Source organism: Amphibalanus amphitrite, unplaced genomic scaffold, assembly GCF_019059575.1.
Source record: "Amphibalanus amphitrite isolate SeventyFive unplaced genomic scaffold, NRLGWU_Aamphi_draft 000553F_arrow, whole genome shotgun sequence".
Classification (NCBI taxonomy): domain Eukaryota; kingdom Metazoa; phylum Arthropoda; class Thecostraca; order Balanomorpha; family Balanidae; genus Amphibalanus; species Amphibalanus amphitrite.
The window spans coordinates 241,984-257,939 of NW_024882047.1; the positions used below are offsets into that span (position 1 = coordinate 241,984).

General features: G+C 48.7%; 2 protein-coding genes and 1 long non-coding RNA gene across 3 annotated transcripts in view; 1 reads left to right on the forward strand and 2 right to left on the reverse strand.

The window, feature by feature from the left end:
• Positions 1 to 25: 25 nt before the first annotated feature.
• Positions 26 to 5,573, reverse strand: LOC122393785 (cAMP-dependent protein kinase inhibitor beta-like). The gene is made up of 3 exons (XM_043390163.1): positions 5,309 to 5,573; positions 4,408 to 4,572; positions 26 to 2,135 (listed from the first exon to the last, which is right to left on the reverse strand). Exons 2-3 carry the CDS (start codon positions 4,550 to 4,552, stop codon positions 2,014 to 2,016), a joined length of 267 nt encoding a protein of 88 aa, XP_043246098.1. The 5' UTR covers positions 4,553 to 4,572; positions 5,309 to 5,573; the 3' UTR covers positions 26 to 2,013.
• Positions 5,574 to 5,707: 134 nt separating this feature from the next.
• The window catches only part of LOC122393786 (inhibitor of Bruton tyrosine kinase-like), a 35,981-nt gene continuing 25,732 nt past the window's right edge, over positions 5,708 to 15,956 (forward strand). The window contains exons 1-9 of the mRNA XM_043390164.1: positions 5,708 to 5,758; positions 10,391 to 10,655; positions 11,021 to 11,146; positions 12,528 to 12,749; positions 13,200 to 13,534; positions 13,842 to 14,279; positions 14,593 to 14,822; positions 15,073 to 15,236; positions 15,548 to 15,643. Coding sequence (XP_043246099.1) covers positions 10,422 to 10,655; positions 11,021 to 11,146; positions 12,528 to 12,749; positions 13,200 to 13,534; positions 13,842 to 14,279; positions 14,593 to 14,822; positions 15,073 to 15,236; positions 15,548 to 15,643 — 1,845 coding nt within the window. The 5' untranslated portion in view covers positions 5,708 to 5,758; positions 10,391 to 10,421. The remainder of the gene's footprint in view (positions 5,759 to 10,390; positions 10,656 to 11,020; positions 11,147 to 12,527; positions 12,750 to 13,199; positions 13,535 to 13,841; positions 14,280 to 14,592; positions 14,823 to 15,072; positions 15,237 to 15,547; positions 15,644 to 15,956) is intronic.
• Positions 6,774 to 9,605, reverse strand: LOC122393793. The gene is made up of 2 exons (XR_006258751.1): positions 9,074 to 9,605; positions 6,774 to 7,769 (listed from the first exon to the last, which is right to left on the reverse strand). It is a non-coding gene; the product is annotated as an uncharacterized LOC122393793 (long non-coding RNA).

Consider the following 15,956-nt stretch of genomic DNA (forward strand, 5'->3'; position numbering starts at 1 on the left):
GTACGCGGCATCCAATGTAGACAAGTAACAATTCGGCGTATATTGGCCACCATCACTGACACGACACGTCGCCGGCGAGGCGACAGACGGGACCGGCTGCCGGACGACAGAACCTTACAAAGGTAGCAAAAGCCGGTCGGAGGCGGTCCGAGCCGGCCCGGGGCGGCCCCGGGACGGCCGCTGCGTCCGGCAGCACCATCGCGCCCGTTTGCAACGATTGACAACGATGCTGCAAACAATGAAAAAGTGCGTCTGAGGGTGAGACACAACATCCACGGACAACCTGACAGATTATTGGGGGAAAACATCGTCCACGCGACCCGCAAGCATATAAAATGAGGCAACAGCTGTTCGACAGCGCCATGAAAAAGAATGGCATATGAAAATATTATGCAAAGTACCTATATAGTGTCGCGCAAAGATCACCTATTAGAACGCAATGCAGATTTAGATATTAACGTGAGCGCAGCAGACAAAAACCAAAGCAACGAACTCTAAAACGCATGCACACAAATGCAATACAAATACAAAGGGGAAAGCCTATAAAAAAGCAAAATGACGACAAAAACTTATAGCAACGCAATGAGACATGGGCAGTGTTCGGTGTGAACGTTGAAACAGACCGACGACCACGCTTGACGACGCCGACATTGCCACTCGAACACAGCTCGCTCTCAGGTATCACCGTTATTCACAGGGCCTACAAGCGGGACACTCGCGGCGACACCCACCAATCACATCGATTTAGTGTACGGAAGCGTACCTGCATGGACTAGTGCGGTGGCCGGGCGGACGCCTCGGCACTGGTAGGAAAACATACCGATCCAAGTGCATCAACCCATCGACACAGCAGATTAGTGCATTTCGGGACAGTCACTGGGTTTCTGTATAAGTAGGTGCGCGGTCGGGTCGTGGCCAGTGCTGAAATCCATTGTGGCAGCCTCCGATGGGAGCAGCGAGTAGTATTGGCCCGAGATCAATCCGACGAGACTTACCAGTGGCCTAGCTAGCACCGACCCGTCCGCGAGCCACCTGCTCGGTCCGCGACGATTACGTTCACAACACGACATCGATTCGTTGACATCCGGTCCCTGGCGCATCTACCCTCCTTCAGCTCATACCAATCACTCGAGAATACGCTCAAACAGTTCAGGTCTGGTGGCAGATCGCTGAACTAGCTTCTATGGAGACCAGTACTGTAGCCAGTAATTTCGCTCATGACGCTGAAAATCCAACACACAAACGTCAACTATTTGTAAAACGTGAAGCTACGCGGGGCGAGGCTCACAAACGCAACCATGACATGCTATACCCGTCGACGTGCTGCAGCGTCTAAGCAAAGTAGCATCACACAACAGTCCCTGGATCGGCCGGAACTGTTGTTTCCCTACTTTGACCGTTCAGTGACTGCAGTGCAACGTAAATCAGCATGAGAAACGGTTCTCATCACCATGTGAACAGCCGACAAAGTGCACACAAAACGACCATGTGGGGAGCAACATCTTTGGTATACAGCATGGCACGATCGCACGGGATTTTGAAACAAAAACGGACGACATGAGTGAATCTTGCATATAAGCGTAGCACAAGACAACACCAACCTGAGGATTATTAGGGCAACAGTCACTCACTCACGCTCGGCCTACCGTCCCAGCTCAGTCCGCCATCGCCGGTCGCAACCCAGCTGCATGTCTCTAAGGTAGCTGGGCAGCACTACCGAGCGCCTCGAGCCGCCCGAGGGACAGTTAGTTCTACCGACGCTACCCTGCGTGTACACCGCCAGCGAGGGTCGGCATTGGTGCGGCTACAGAGCCTCAGACGAGGTCAGCCGGTCTCTAGCCGGTACTGGGCTGGGAGCAGCGTCCCACCTCGCCAGCACCGAGCTGGGGCAGCGCCCGCCCGGCCGCCGCGCCTGGCTCGTCACCGCGGCCCGCCGCGAAAGACTAGAGCGGCCCGGGCCGGTGGTCGTCGGTCGTCGGTCGGACGCCAGAGGAGCTCGCAGCCCGGCCGTCACTAGGAGCCGCTCTGGCCCTGGTCGCCGCCGCCGCCGCCAGCACTGCCGTCGCCTCCTCCCCCGGCGCCGCCCGTTCCCGACGCCCCAGAGGGACCGGCCGCCTGCGGGTTACTGCCGGCGTCTGCGGCAGAAACACCGATTAAAGGTAAATATCAACGAGCAAAACAATGGCAGTCACAGCAACGGTACAGGCAACGACTGTTACGGTGAAGGCCACCCATGATCTTCTCGGAAAGAAGTACGGTCAAATATGGCAGATACGCAACGCTGAACGCATCATGCCGAGTTGCATCTAAATCATAATAAAATATTCCAGCTGATCTTTAAAAGCGTATTTAAAGTACGTTCAGCGTAAGGCAGTCGGTTCAGTGGAGTTCTTGAGAGTAAAAGTTTCCCTAGTACGCAGGGGTGCAGAGCCGGAGCCGGCATATTTTGGTCGGAACCGTGAAACAAGATAGCCCGGAGCCGGAGCCGGAGCCGTCAAAAAAGGGGGCGGCTCCGGCTCCTTTATTTGAAGAGAAAAAAAATTATTGACCTAGTTCGGTTTGACAGTACAAGGCAGTAAAACATGTGGTATTCAAAATATGAAAGTAGCCAAGGCCCTAAAAACAAAAATAGCCTTGTTATACAAATACAGAAGCAACGTGCACCTATCCTATTGTCTTTTTTCTTCCACCCGTATTTAACTGCATAAGGATATACTGAGTACTGGAGCCGGAACCGGAGCCGGAGCCACCAGAGCCGGACCATTTTACTCGGAGCCGGAGCCGGAGCCGCCATGATATTTCACCCGGAGCCGGAGCAAATTTTTTTATCCGGAGCCGGAGCCGGAGCCGTCTGAAATTTCCACGGCTCCGCATCCCTGCTTGTACGTACATGCATATTGCATAAGTACCGCAGTCCCAAACCGTGACATATGAACATGCATCGTCTGGTTGGTGCCCAACTGCGAAGTGCCTAGTTTTAGTAGTAGTTTACTGACACAGTCTCATAACCTATAACCAAGCCAAGTTTCAGCAAAACTAATCGAGAAACTGCGGAATAAGCGTAAACGTTGCAATTTTGACTTTTTGTTTGGCACACAGCACGTGCCGGCACGGTCATCCATGCGCATCAATTGCCGCAAATCAAAGTTGAATCAATGCTTGAAGGGTCGAGGGAAGGCACAATTTAACGCAGCAGACCGCTTGCCGAACGGTCGAACGGCCGTCGAGATAAGGCTGTGAAAAGCGTCACTGGTGATGGTTGGGTTAGGACAGACAGTTCATACTGAAATGTTCCCATTAAAGCTCAGTTGAGCTCGCTAGCTCGATGCACTCGCTGGTTCGTTAATACTAATTCACGATGATGTCAAGTGCGCCTACTCCATCACAGCGGAAACACCACCGGGCACCGACTTTTATCGGTTTAAACTCAAAAGAGCGGGCACCCCGGGCGGGACGGAAGGGACGATCCCCTATATCCCGCGAGTTGCTGGGGGGGGGGGGGCGTTAAACGCCCCCACTTTTTTCGCCGGGCCATAGCATAAAAACAGCGCGCCGCAGGCGCGCCAAATTTTAAGTACCTGTAGGGAATTGATTGAAGTTTATTGTGACAAAGTTTCAAAAAAATCGGTCGGAATATTTTTGAGATATCAAGGTTTTAGTGACGTCATGATTTCTGAGTTTTCGACCAAAAACGGCATATGTTCAAAAAATCATATAAAATCACACAATAGACATACAGACATGCCGTAAACGCCATTAGACTGCCAATACCATGAACAATCAAATGGCTATCTTCGATTATTGATTATCGTTCTGCATTTTCCAAAAGCTTGAACTGAATCTTGGCAATTTCTCGTGACTACTTCACGACCATGATACATAAATTTCATAAATTGAACTTTTTGAGCCAAACACGTACACATATGATAAAATGAATGTCACCATCGTGTTCTACGCCCTAAATTACCCATAAAACATGTGTCACAGGCTGCGAATATCAGTTTTGATTTTCGGGGATATGTGCCTACCCGGTTGACCTGACCTTGACCCTGACCTATGCTTGACTGACCCCTACATAGAGCTGACACTCTTGTAGGCCTTATATGATGGATTGTGTACCGTTTTGACAGAGTTTATGACGAGAGGCCCCCATTGCGAAGTCCTGAAGTCCATGCTACTGAAAGCCCGATTTTGGGTGTTTGACCTGACCTTGACCCGACCTGTGACCTCAAAATTCAATTTTAAAATACTCATCTGAAGCGTCTCGTCGCGTTCTTTCGTTTGCCGCCTCGTGCGTTTCGCTGCGCCTATTGGTTCTCGAGTTATCGGCTGGGGGCGTTTAACGCCCCCCCCCAGCAAACGGTGGGTGGCGAAATACCCCAGCAACTGCCGGGATATGCTTCTCACCTGAACAGGACATCTTCTCCATCTGGCCGGGAAGGTCGGCTGTCGATGTGCTGGCGTGCTCACCGCGAATGTCCGGCAGGGCGTTCCTGCGGCCGGCGCGGCCCGTCGACGCAAACTCCTGCAGCGCCTCGTCCATCTCACCCATGTCAGGCTGGCTGACCGCCACTGCCAACAGCAGATAAGACATAAGTATATTGTGAGTCTCAGGCTGGCTGACCACCACTGCCAACAGAAGATAAGACGAATATGGTCTAAGGCTGGCTGACTGCCACTGTTAACAGTGCACACACGTACGTACATGGCTCGTCCTGCCATGTGAAAGACATCCTCCTTAAAATGGGGATGGTTGAAAGGTCAATGGTTATGGTATCGCTGCCGTTCAAAGGCAAAACCGACTAGGTACGTTCGGGTGATCTCTGGCCCAAAGATATGGCCTCTGAACCGATGTAATAGTTTTTGCCTTTGAACGGCAGATCAGTGATTGGTCACTTGGAAATAACGACTTTCATATCTGAACAATTCACGCCTCATCACAATTCTATCATAAAGCAAAAACACTATCAATTGCATGTTTGTAGCATACATATTAAGCTGGTGGCTGCCTCAAGGTGAGTCTCACCCCACCTCTGAGGCCTGAGCTCTGACTGTACACTCGGAAGTGTGATGCAAGTGCTTCTCCCTGCTTTAGGGGTACTCATTATCTTAACGACTAGGTACCAAAAGACTACCCAAGACACACTTGAGCATAGCAAATTCAAAATTTTAAGGTTGCATGATGCGTAATAAGCTGATAGCCTCGTTCTTATCATGCAGTGTTGGAAATCTGAAATTGAAATGATTGAACATCTTACAGATTGGGATCGAGTTTGAGTTAAAAATGCAATCATAAGCAATAACTTACAATCGCCGTTTTAGGGCGTAGCACTAAAGTAAGTTTATATCTTGACGTTTAAGGGCGATTGGACTTGAAAACTATGGACATATTCAATAGTAAGCACTGAAATTATCGGATATTCAAATTTGAAATAATTGATTCACACTTATACACACACTGCCTGCACCGCCCCAAAGAAGAATGCACATGCAACTGTTCACAGGACAATTTTTCAGAAGTACCACTAGCTGCATTTTCATTATTTTGTGCAGCCTATTTGCTGTTTAACCTGACGTCATCAGAATAGCGTTTGACCATTGGTTGATAATTGCTATCGAGAGCCTGAGAGTGTTCTTGAAAACAGAGGTTAGCTGGCGCAGCAGAGACGTAAAGTGGCGAAAACATTTTTTATGGAAATTAATTGCTAATTGTAATAGTGAGGTGATCTGTAGGGCATTGAGTTTCGGAGGGATTTTGGTGAGAATCATTTTATTTGAATAAGAATTGACCAATACAGCCATAAGCATTACCCAGAGCCAAGTTCCTCATCATAGCTCTTGAGGTCATTTTCTTGCATGACAGTTGGGCAAACTAGGCGGTGGGAATCAAAATATGGAGGCATCAAAATATTGATTCTCTTTGACCATATATGGGCATACGTGCAGACCATCACAGGAACGTCAATTCTTCAGCAACCGGCTATAATTTCAAGATAGCTTCTTCACAAAATGAAGAACAACGTTGAAGCTACCCGCCAGGCACGAAACAATAGCCCTAACCTCTTTGGTTAGTTAAGGAAAGCGTCTTAAAAATAATCAAGATATTGATTCATCACGGCGGCTAATCCCGGCGAGAATCAATATTTTGATTCCGCAAACAGCTGGCTAATCATTATTTTGATTCTGAAATCAGCTGGTTTATCAATATATTGATTCTGCAAACTGACTTTCTGCAGGCGTACTTAACTCTTCAAATTGATTTATGGAATGTTTCTTGTGTGCAAATAATGCAAATTCAATAAATTCATGAAGATATTATCAGCACAGGATCGTGTAATTTTTTTCTAGACCTTATTCCCACGGTAGACCAGGGATTTTCAGCACTCGCCCTGGCTCCCTGCTCAAAGCTGCAAGCCTTCGAGGGAATGCGTGAAGGGAGCCGTGCTGACCTTTGTATAGGGGTTGTACTGAGTCGGAGCCGGAACCGAAGCCCGACCATTTTACTCGGAGCCGGAGCCGGAGCTGGAGCCGATTTTTTTCCTCCGGAGCCGAAGCCGTCTGACATTTTCACGGCCCCACATCCCTGCTTTGTAGTATTGATTTTGAGTAAAAAAAAAGTTAACATATCGTCTTTCACGTGTTCATGAATGTGTTTCTACGCATCTGTATCCCGTCCCATTTCTGTGGAGTACAGTAAGAGATATTTCGCCGAACGATACACTCAGCCCGTTGCACAAATTGCACAATTTGAATGAAAATATGATACACGGATGTACTTGCAGTCGCAAATAATACGATGATATTCATAACACATTTCACAACGATCCCTGCAATTGCCACACATTTGCCATCACAAAGCCCTGTCGTTGATGCTCACATCCTATGCAAAGCAATACTCACTTTTAGGACACGTCTCTTATTCAATATGGCTACGTATTTGCAAAACATGCAGTTAATAATATTTGAAACAGACCTAACCAATAAGACATACCGTGGACAGGTAAGAAAAAACAAATAAACGTCTGGAGAATGACCTCAACGTCTCGATGTTGCCTAATTACTGAGAGCAATTTTCGGTTTCGAACCAAATACATGAAATAAATATAAACAAAATTTGTACAGATACACTCAATATAGGGTTTATGATTAGCACGGCTACCTAAAACATCAATCCTGTCAGGTTGAGCCACTTATGTCCACACCCAAAGCAGGTCGCTTTGGAACACCACAAGATCCCATAGTACCACCGAAAACGGTCACCAATTGGTCTACTGATCAGCATCTTCAGAACATTCTCGACCGAAAAGCTATCAGTCCTGTCTGTGTTTTGGTTCGCTTCATTTGGGCTTTGCGCACGTTTTTCTACTCCGGTTCTAGGGACGAGATAGCAGTCATCACGCGCTGCACCAGCTCGTTCTTTGACAGGTTGGTGACGCTGTCGTCATCCGGCAGGATAAACACGTGGCGCATTTCACCCTCGGCCCCGCCAGCCACATACACACTTCCTTACGTCATATTGTTTCTCGCCACGAGATCAAAGTTCAAAAGGTCGTGATGTAGGTAGTCTCCGCCCAGCCCGAGTCAGGTACTCCACCGGTTGGTCGGGTGCGGCCAGGTCCGCGCAACGCCGCCCTACTTCGGTCGACGCTCTGGTTGACAAGGATGGCGTTGTCATACAGTTGCCTGTCGACTGAACAGCGATTCAAGACGCCATCCTTGACCCTCTGAAGCCGATCCCCGCAACGACCAGTGTTTGATCCTTGGTTGACCTGCAGCAAACAGTCAACAGAACACAATAATTAGGACATTTGTGGACAATATTAAGGAAACTATATGTGTCATTATTCTACTTGTTCAGCAACTATTAATTTTAGAATATATTCAATAAAAAATTACAGTGTCCCAAAATTGAGTTTTGTCTTGGGTGTCAGAGGGGAAAATTACCCACCAAAAAGAGGGGAGAGAGTGGAAAACTGCTGATTCGATTAGATCAAAAAGGAGTGAGAAATGACAAAAAGCATGCATTTTATTATAGGGTGTAGAATGTTTGATGCTAACTGGGCATCCACACAACTGTCTTTCTATAGGTAAAAAATCTATGTTTTCTTGGTTGGGACTTGGGAGTGGAAAATTGTTCTTAAAAATGGTGGTGAGAGTGGAAAATGAATTTCATTTGGATGTCGTTTCCCACCCAAATAGACAAATTTTGGGACATTGAAAAATTAAAGACTTAATGTCACTTAAATTTCCACTGAACGCCACCAGTTGCGCCAACAACTGTCATCTCATGCAGTTATATAAATTCTGGCAAAAAAGTAGATCTGAGGCCAGTTGTACCAACAGAAAAATAGGTGGCTGCTGGATTTTTTTTTTGGTCTAAAAGTTACTTCACATACAGAGCATGAACGGTACAGCCCTATCCGTTTACGTGCCCATCATGTTAACGCTCCATATGTGAAGCAGTCTTTAGGCAAAAAAATTCCAGCAGGCAGCTATTTGTGTTGATAAAACTGGCTTCTAAAATTAACTTTGGCATGGACAATCCTGAAAATTAACTATCCAGCATTCCCTGGACTGACGTACATTAGACACATAATTTTCTTGAAGATCACGCATAATGTAAATATGGCTTACACCATTCAGCAACTTGCTTTTGTTACACTTACAAATTAAAGTTGTAGCAACAATTGGGTGAGTGAGACACAAGCAGAGGCTAAAACATCCAAATTATGTAAAATACTGGACATGCACTGCCCCCATTTCATGAGTCCACCCAACAATTCTATCATGTGAGACAAAACATTAGGCTTCTTGTAACTAATTTATACCGTAACTTTTAAAGGACATCATGTTTCACTGAAATACTACACCTAAGACATCATTTGCAAAAAAATATAGCTTAAAAAGACAATAGAAGAGTGAGAAGGCGTCCCGCGCCGCTGACGTCGCTACCGCGCCATGTTCCTAAAACCATCTCTTAAAACGAGTTTTCGGTAAGAAACGTTAAGATCACATGCCTGAAATTGAAAAACACACTTCAAAGTATCTTAAAATATGATCCATTGTTACTTACACTTCAGAAAAGGTCCCTTAAACAAAATAAAACCGGGAGCACTACGTTGCATCCAAACACCCACGACGCCGGCGCGAAATGGCGGGAACCGGAAATCGTGGCTAGATACAAAGAAAAAGAATATTTCTTATAAATGAATTATACAACTTAATAACGCATTTTTTATTTTCTTTTAGACAAAATTATGAAAAAATTACAAAGGCTCGTCGTTGATGATAAACAGAGCAAGTTTTAACAGCACGTTTTTGTTGAATTATGGCGGCGAAAACTTTATGCCATTCGTAAAGGTACGCGCGACAAACGGCTGATAGCCATGCAGCGAAAAATTGAAGCGGGGAAGTTTTTTGTATTGATTTGTCGAAAAATCTCGCCGTCATGGGGGTTATTTCCGCCGTAACGGGTCGTCTGAAGGTGGGAATGTCCCAAATTGAATCAAAATATTGATTCTATGCCCATATATGGTCAAAGCTCCGCCCACTAGAATCAATATTTTGATGCCTCCATATTTTGATTCCCGCCGCCTAGTTTGCCCAACTGATGAATACCTATGCAGGATAGGTAGGTAGGTAGGCATACTGATACCCGCATATCCAAGGGCATACCGGTAAACCTACCTCCTATATTCATTTTTTCCTCAGCCTTTCTGGCTGTATTTAAATATAGATAAATACTTGATGATCCATTACATTTTTTACATGTTACATAACATAAACATATTATCAATTCAAGTTTTGCTCACAGTTCAATTGTGATTTAAAGTTGCAACATGGATGAAGGAGAACCGAGAACAACATGGATGAAAGAAGGGGTTCTTTCATCCATGGTTGCAATTTGATTTGTGTTGTCCCGCCCCAGAAATTTTATTAATAAGTTAAGTGTATGAGAGCTATGCTTAATTTGAGCTTTACTTTACTGAACTCAAGCGGTGTACATTGTAGGTACAGCAATATTTGTCAAATACACCTAGGTAGGTTCTACGGGGCTACGGCTATCACTACGGCTTTATCACTTTTGCCCTTGCAAAGTAAAAGGAAGGTTTTCTGATTGCAAACATGCTCACATCATAGTCACATTGGAAGGTTTGAGTCCAATGTCCAGGCTAGCACTCTTAGTTTTATTTTTCAGCTAGTCCAGCTGCCAGGTCAGCTTGCAAAATTGCACCCAATGCATGGCTCATGTGAACCATGATGTCACAAAATCTATGCAATAGCTGAGGTCTCACTAATGACTAAACCTATTTACAAAACTCAAACAAGTAGAAGGTACTCAGGTGCCATAAAAATTAATTTATTGCCTTTTCTGTTACCCCTTTTTCAGTGTTCTCTGTGGTGCACTACTGCATGCAATAATGCCTGAAAAGCACACTGAGAAGGAGAGCGGCGAGCTGCTGCCGCGCTGCTCCGAGTGCACGCGCCGCTGCCGGTCCCGGCAGCACGCCGACCTCGTGAGCGCGGCCATCACGCAGGCGGACGACGAGCCGCTCATATCGTACCTGAGCTGGGTGTGCCACGCTGCCGCCACGGGCACCGACTCGGCCGGCCGCACACCGCTGCACGTGGCAGCCTCCTGCGGACGGACCCAGGTCAGTGTGGCGGGCGGTGATCAAGGGCGCATTTTTTTCCCGATGAAGAGCTATGTTCGGTGTTCCATTAGGGAGATCGTTAGCCTCCGGAGGTGACGGGCGAGGTGGTGATAGAGTTGGTTGTACCGATTCGGTGATCGCCACTCGTTCCCGATGGGGATGCCCTGTAGACGTCGGCACTGGTCGCTCAATCAGCGCGGATATTAATAAGAATTTCGGGCAAAGCTAGGCTAGTAGGATGGAACAGAACCGAGCGCTCTCAACTGATGTGCGAAGATCTGCCTTGTTCTCTCGCTGGGTGAGCCCGACCCCTGCGTCCCTCACCATGTCGCCCCGTGCTGACCGGTGCCGCCGTGTACCGACAGCTGGTGGAGTGGCTGGTGCGCGTGCGCGGCGTCCCCCTGGACACCAAGGATGCCGAGTCGGGGATGACCGCCCTGCAGAGGGCTGTGTTCTACGGACAGCTGGGAACCGTGCGCACGCTGCTCTCGGTAAGGGTGGCTCGCAGACACCGCTATATCGATGATATTTCGCATGAAAAAAATGAATAATGGAACTTTTGCTCGCGAAATCGGTTTGGTGTTCATTAGATTCGTAAGAAGTTATCGCGGAACTACATTTAGTCAGTGGTTTCCGCATGCGATAGGATGAGCGATAAACGATAGACGATAATTATTGCTGTTAAAGGGACCCTCTCACCTTCAAAAAGTTAATGAATTGGCATGAAAGTGATGTCGCTCGGTTCAGAAAGAGCAAAAACGAATATCTACCAAATTTCATCGAAAAATATTCACCGGTTTTCAAGATATTAGACTTTTACTTTTGTTTACTTTTTGGGATCTCCGCTGTTCCTTGCGACTTTATTTGAAAGTGCGGCATTTGTTGCGCGCAAAGCAGCATATACCACCGCGTGCTACAAAACGTTTTAGTCAAACATTTAAAAATCGTTAGATATCTGCGCTGACGTCACACATTCAGAGGGGTATTCCTATGCATTAGCCCCTCTGAATCAAAATGCTGCAATTTTGAAATTCAATATTTCCGATTTAAGGCATTTCTCGATGTTGTGAGTGCCGAAACCGGTAATTGTGAGCCAGGGACCCCATTTTGGCTATCTCAACTCAAATCTAATGTTAAGGTGGGAGGGTCCCTTTAAGTAAATCGGTTATCGTTATCGTTTATCGCTAAATTTTCAAAATTATCGCTTATCCACTTATCGCAAGTTAAAAAAATTATGAACGATAAACGATAAAATGTAAAACGGGATGATGGAAAAATGGAAGACGATCGACAGTGTATGCCGCGCGACAGTATGTGTGCGCAACCTGTTGCCATCTGCTTAGTGTATAGATCTGCAAATAAACTTTAAGTACACTTATTTAAGCTGTATTTCTTATCGCTTTTGTTATCGCTATTAAAAACAATTATCGTTATCGTTGTATCGTTTATCGTTTCGTTACCGCTGTTAAAACAGTTATCGTTATCGTTTTATCGTTTCGTTATCGCTTTTGAATAAACAATTATCTTTATCGTTTTATCGTTTTATCGCGATCGCTGTTAATTTTTTGATTTTTTTATCGTTCATCGTTATCAAAAACCTGTCTTATCGTTTTATCGTTATCGCAGGTCCGAAAATTAGTTATCGCGGGAAGCACTGCATTTAGTACGAGTAGGTCCGTGTCGTGTCTCAGAATTATATCTACACGTTTCTCTTTCCAGTGGAGGATGTTTTTACTGCCCCTCCCCAGTAAAGTAATCTTGCTCTCTATAACACAGAATATCTAGTTGGCGGGGATGACCCCTCCACTGGTCGCCATGGTCCAGGAGGGCCCGATCTAACCTGACATTACCTACCGGTATTTCGTCCGGCAGCTGGGCGCCAGCGCTCTGACGCAGGACCACGCCGATATGACAACCTACGACGGCGTGCACGCCGACCGTCCGCCGCTGGTCGAGCTAACGCCCAGCGCGCCCTGCGAACCGTACGTGTGGGGTGCCAACCCGTGGTTCAGTATCGGAGTGGAGCGCATCAAGGCCCGCCCGGTGCCCGAGCCGCTGGATGTGTTCCGCCGCGCCGGTCTCTGGATCAGACAGGTGGGTCCGGGCAGGTGACCGGTACCGCTAGTGAGCGGGGTTGGTTGGTTGAGTGGAGCCAGTGTGCTGTTGTGATACGAATGGTGTAAAGATGGGACAGCAATATTTGAACGATGATGGCGTATCCAGTGTGAATACAAAGTAAATCGTAGATTAAAATTACTTATTTATATTCCAACACCGGCTATAATATAATTTGCACTTTGCTCTACTCGTATAGGAACCTTGAAAACCACCTGTGAATGAAGCATGAATTTATTTTCATGGCTGATCTGGCTCTACTAACATCATTACGGGATCTCCTCGTCAAAGCCATTCCGCCAGACTATGACTTATGTCCCCAGTTTCACCTTCAGAGGGCCGGTGTTATTTCGTCCTTTGTACACTCGGTGGTCTCCGAACACGGCTCGGTCTCCCGCTGACTGACCACGTTCGCCCCTCTATCCGCAGATCGCCATGAGCAAGTTCCACACGGTGTTTGTGACGCAGAGCGGCGAGGTGTTCAGCTGCGGTCACGGTATCGGCGGCCGGCTGGGACACGGGGACGAGGAGTCGGTGATGGCGCCGCGGCCGGTGCGCGCCCTGCGCGGCGAGCGCTGCGTCCAGGCGGCCGTCTCCGCCGAGCACACGGTACTGCTGACGGAAAGTGGAGGTGTGTGGACGTGCGGTCTGAACCACGCCTGCCAGCTGGGCCACTCGCCGCCGCCCGCGCAGCTGACGGCGCCGCGACTGGTCGACTGGAGCCGCGGACGGCGCGACCGTATTACTGGCGTCTGCGCTTCCAGGTGAGCAGAGAGCCGCGGTAACCGGGGAGAGGGTCTTATGTCAAAGGTGGTCGTACCTATATGCCTCTATGCCTATATGGTCGTATAGCGAGCTGGTGTGCTTCTTTCAAAATGCTTTCCAAATACTCTATTTTACTCTATTTTAGCTATTTTTACGCTATTTTAGCTACGCTATTTTAGTTCTACCTCTGTTTGACACTCAAAAGTATTTTAATGGGTATGGACTGCTGGCTAGCCTCAAACGTAATGCCCGTGTGGTTTACCCATTCATAGTCCGTTCACATGTCGTTGTATGGCCCGGTGACAGGTACCACACCGTGCTCTGGAACTCTGAGGCCCTCTACTGCGTGGGACTGAACGGCGGACAGCTGGGGCAGCACAAGGACGAGAACGCCGACAAGCGGTTCATCCTGCCGCGCAAGGTCACCATGCTGGACCGGTCGCCGGCCTCCTCCGTGTCGGGCGGCGGCGCGCTGCGCCTGACACACGTGGCGTGCAGTGACGGCGGCACGGCGGCAGCCACGGCGGCCGGGGACGTACTGCTGCTCTCCGAGTACCGCTGCCGACGGATCGCCTCTCGACTGCTGAACGTGCGTGCCCTGCGGCTGGCCGGCGGCGCGCCCGACCCGGGCTCACTGCCGGCCGGCCGCGGCGCCGAGTCGCGCCCCGAACCGCTCCGACTGCTGGTCATCACAGCGGCCGGCCAGCTGCTGCTCTGGCACCAGCAGTGGCCCACGCTCACCAGGTGAGAACACAACAGTGGCCCGCGCTCACCAGGTGAGAACACAGCTGCCACTCTCACCAGGTAAGAACAAGAGAACAAGTTCCGTGTGCACCTCGGGAACCTGCGAAATTGGAACTGCACTCGCCGGATTCTTGATCTAGATCTCCCATGATATGAGTTTCGTACCAGCTGACCTGATACCTGATCTTTGCGTATTTCAAGTGTAGGAAGGCAAATTTTTTTTCGGTCCTTAGGCACACTAATTGACTATTACTCGAGTCACGATGTGGTTTATCGCCGGTGCGGTGACTCTGCGCCCCCCGCCGTCCTACAGGTGCGTGCCGGACCTGCGGCGCGGGCTGAGTGTGGCGGACGCCGAGCTCGACCGGCACGGGCTCATCCTGCTGGCGGAGTCGGGTCAGGCGTTCACGGCTACAGTCACACACGGAAAGGAGGCACCCGCGCCCGCGGCCGCGGCGACCGTCACACACAGCAGGGTGGTGCCCGGTCACACGGCCGGTGCTGAACGCGACCGGCACTCGCCGCCCAAACAGGCTACCAAAGGTAGGCTGCCGGTCGCCTCCTCCCAACTCTATATCTATGTACCTATGTTATGAAGCGGATGTGCATTCGTACCAAGGTGTTCAAAAGCATCATTTTTCAAACAATATTATTGATTTTATGTTCACACAGCGAATGCCTATAATAAATTTCATTGCCAATGGCTTTTTAGGCATGTTAACTTCTTAAGGTGACGACGTGAATGATCACTATCTCAAATGATCATATGACAGGCGTCTGTGCGTTTTTGCAGGTGACAGCCGCCCGAAGCCGGCCGGGAGCGCGGGTGGCGTGCCCACGGCCCGCCTCCACCTGACTCGTCTGCCGCACATCCACCGAGGTGTGAGCGTCACCTGTGACGGCACCGGCGGCAGTGCGGCTGCCGTCCAGTGCGACCCGCGCGCCTTCCTGCTCGAGGTGGGTCCCATGGCCGGCTGAAACGCCCTGTCCGCATACGAGAGGCTGTGGTGTTGGTCAGTGGGGGACTGTGACTGCAGTCGTGCTGCGCTTAATCTTGTCTTTTGAAAATGCTAAGTTACAGGAGGCCAAACTCTAACTGATGGTCTGTATGTGTGTGGCTCACTCTCGTGCTCGCTCGTTTTTTTCGCTCTAAAAGGCGTTTTGGCTTTATCCTTGAATGCTTTGGGAGTCACCAGCCATGGTCTAAGTATGGTGGAAGGCATATACTCTCCCGGTACCCGACTGACTCCCCCGCGCCGCCCTCCCAGGTGCCCCAGGTGTCGCCTTCCCAGCTGCGCCGTGACCTGGGTCGTCTCCTCAGCTCTGCCGACGAAACCGACTCCATCCACGATCTGGTGCTACTGGTAAGTCGCGTCCAGTGACGCGTACGGAGGGCTTCGTTGTGGCTTATGTAAATTGTTTCGGTTTGGTCGTTATATTCACAGCAATGGGCTTCAGCAGTACACAGACAAGCTCATATTCAACGGCACTCGGCGGTCGCTGGCCGGAGACTGTCCCAGTGTCCCAAAATTATACTTTTGCTTGGGTGTCAGAGGGGAAAATTGCTGACCAAAAAAAAGATGAAAGTGAAAAATTATCGGTCAGGTAAGGCCCAAAAAGAGTGGGAAAATGACCAAAAACATTATTCTATCTACAATTATTGTGACAGATGCAAAA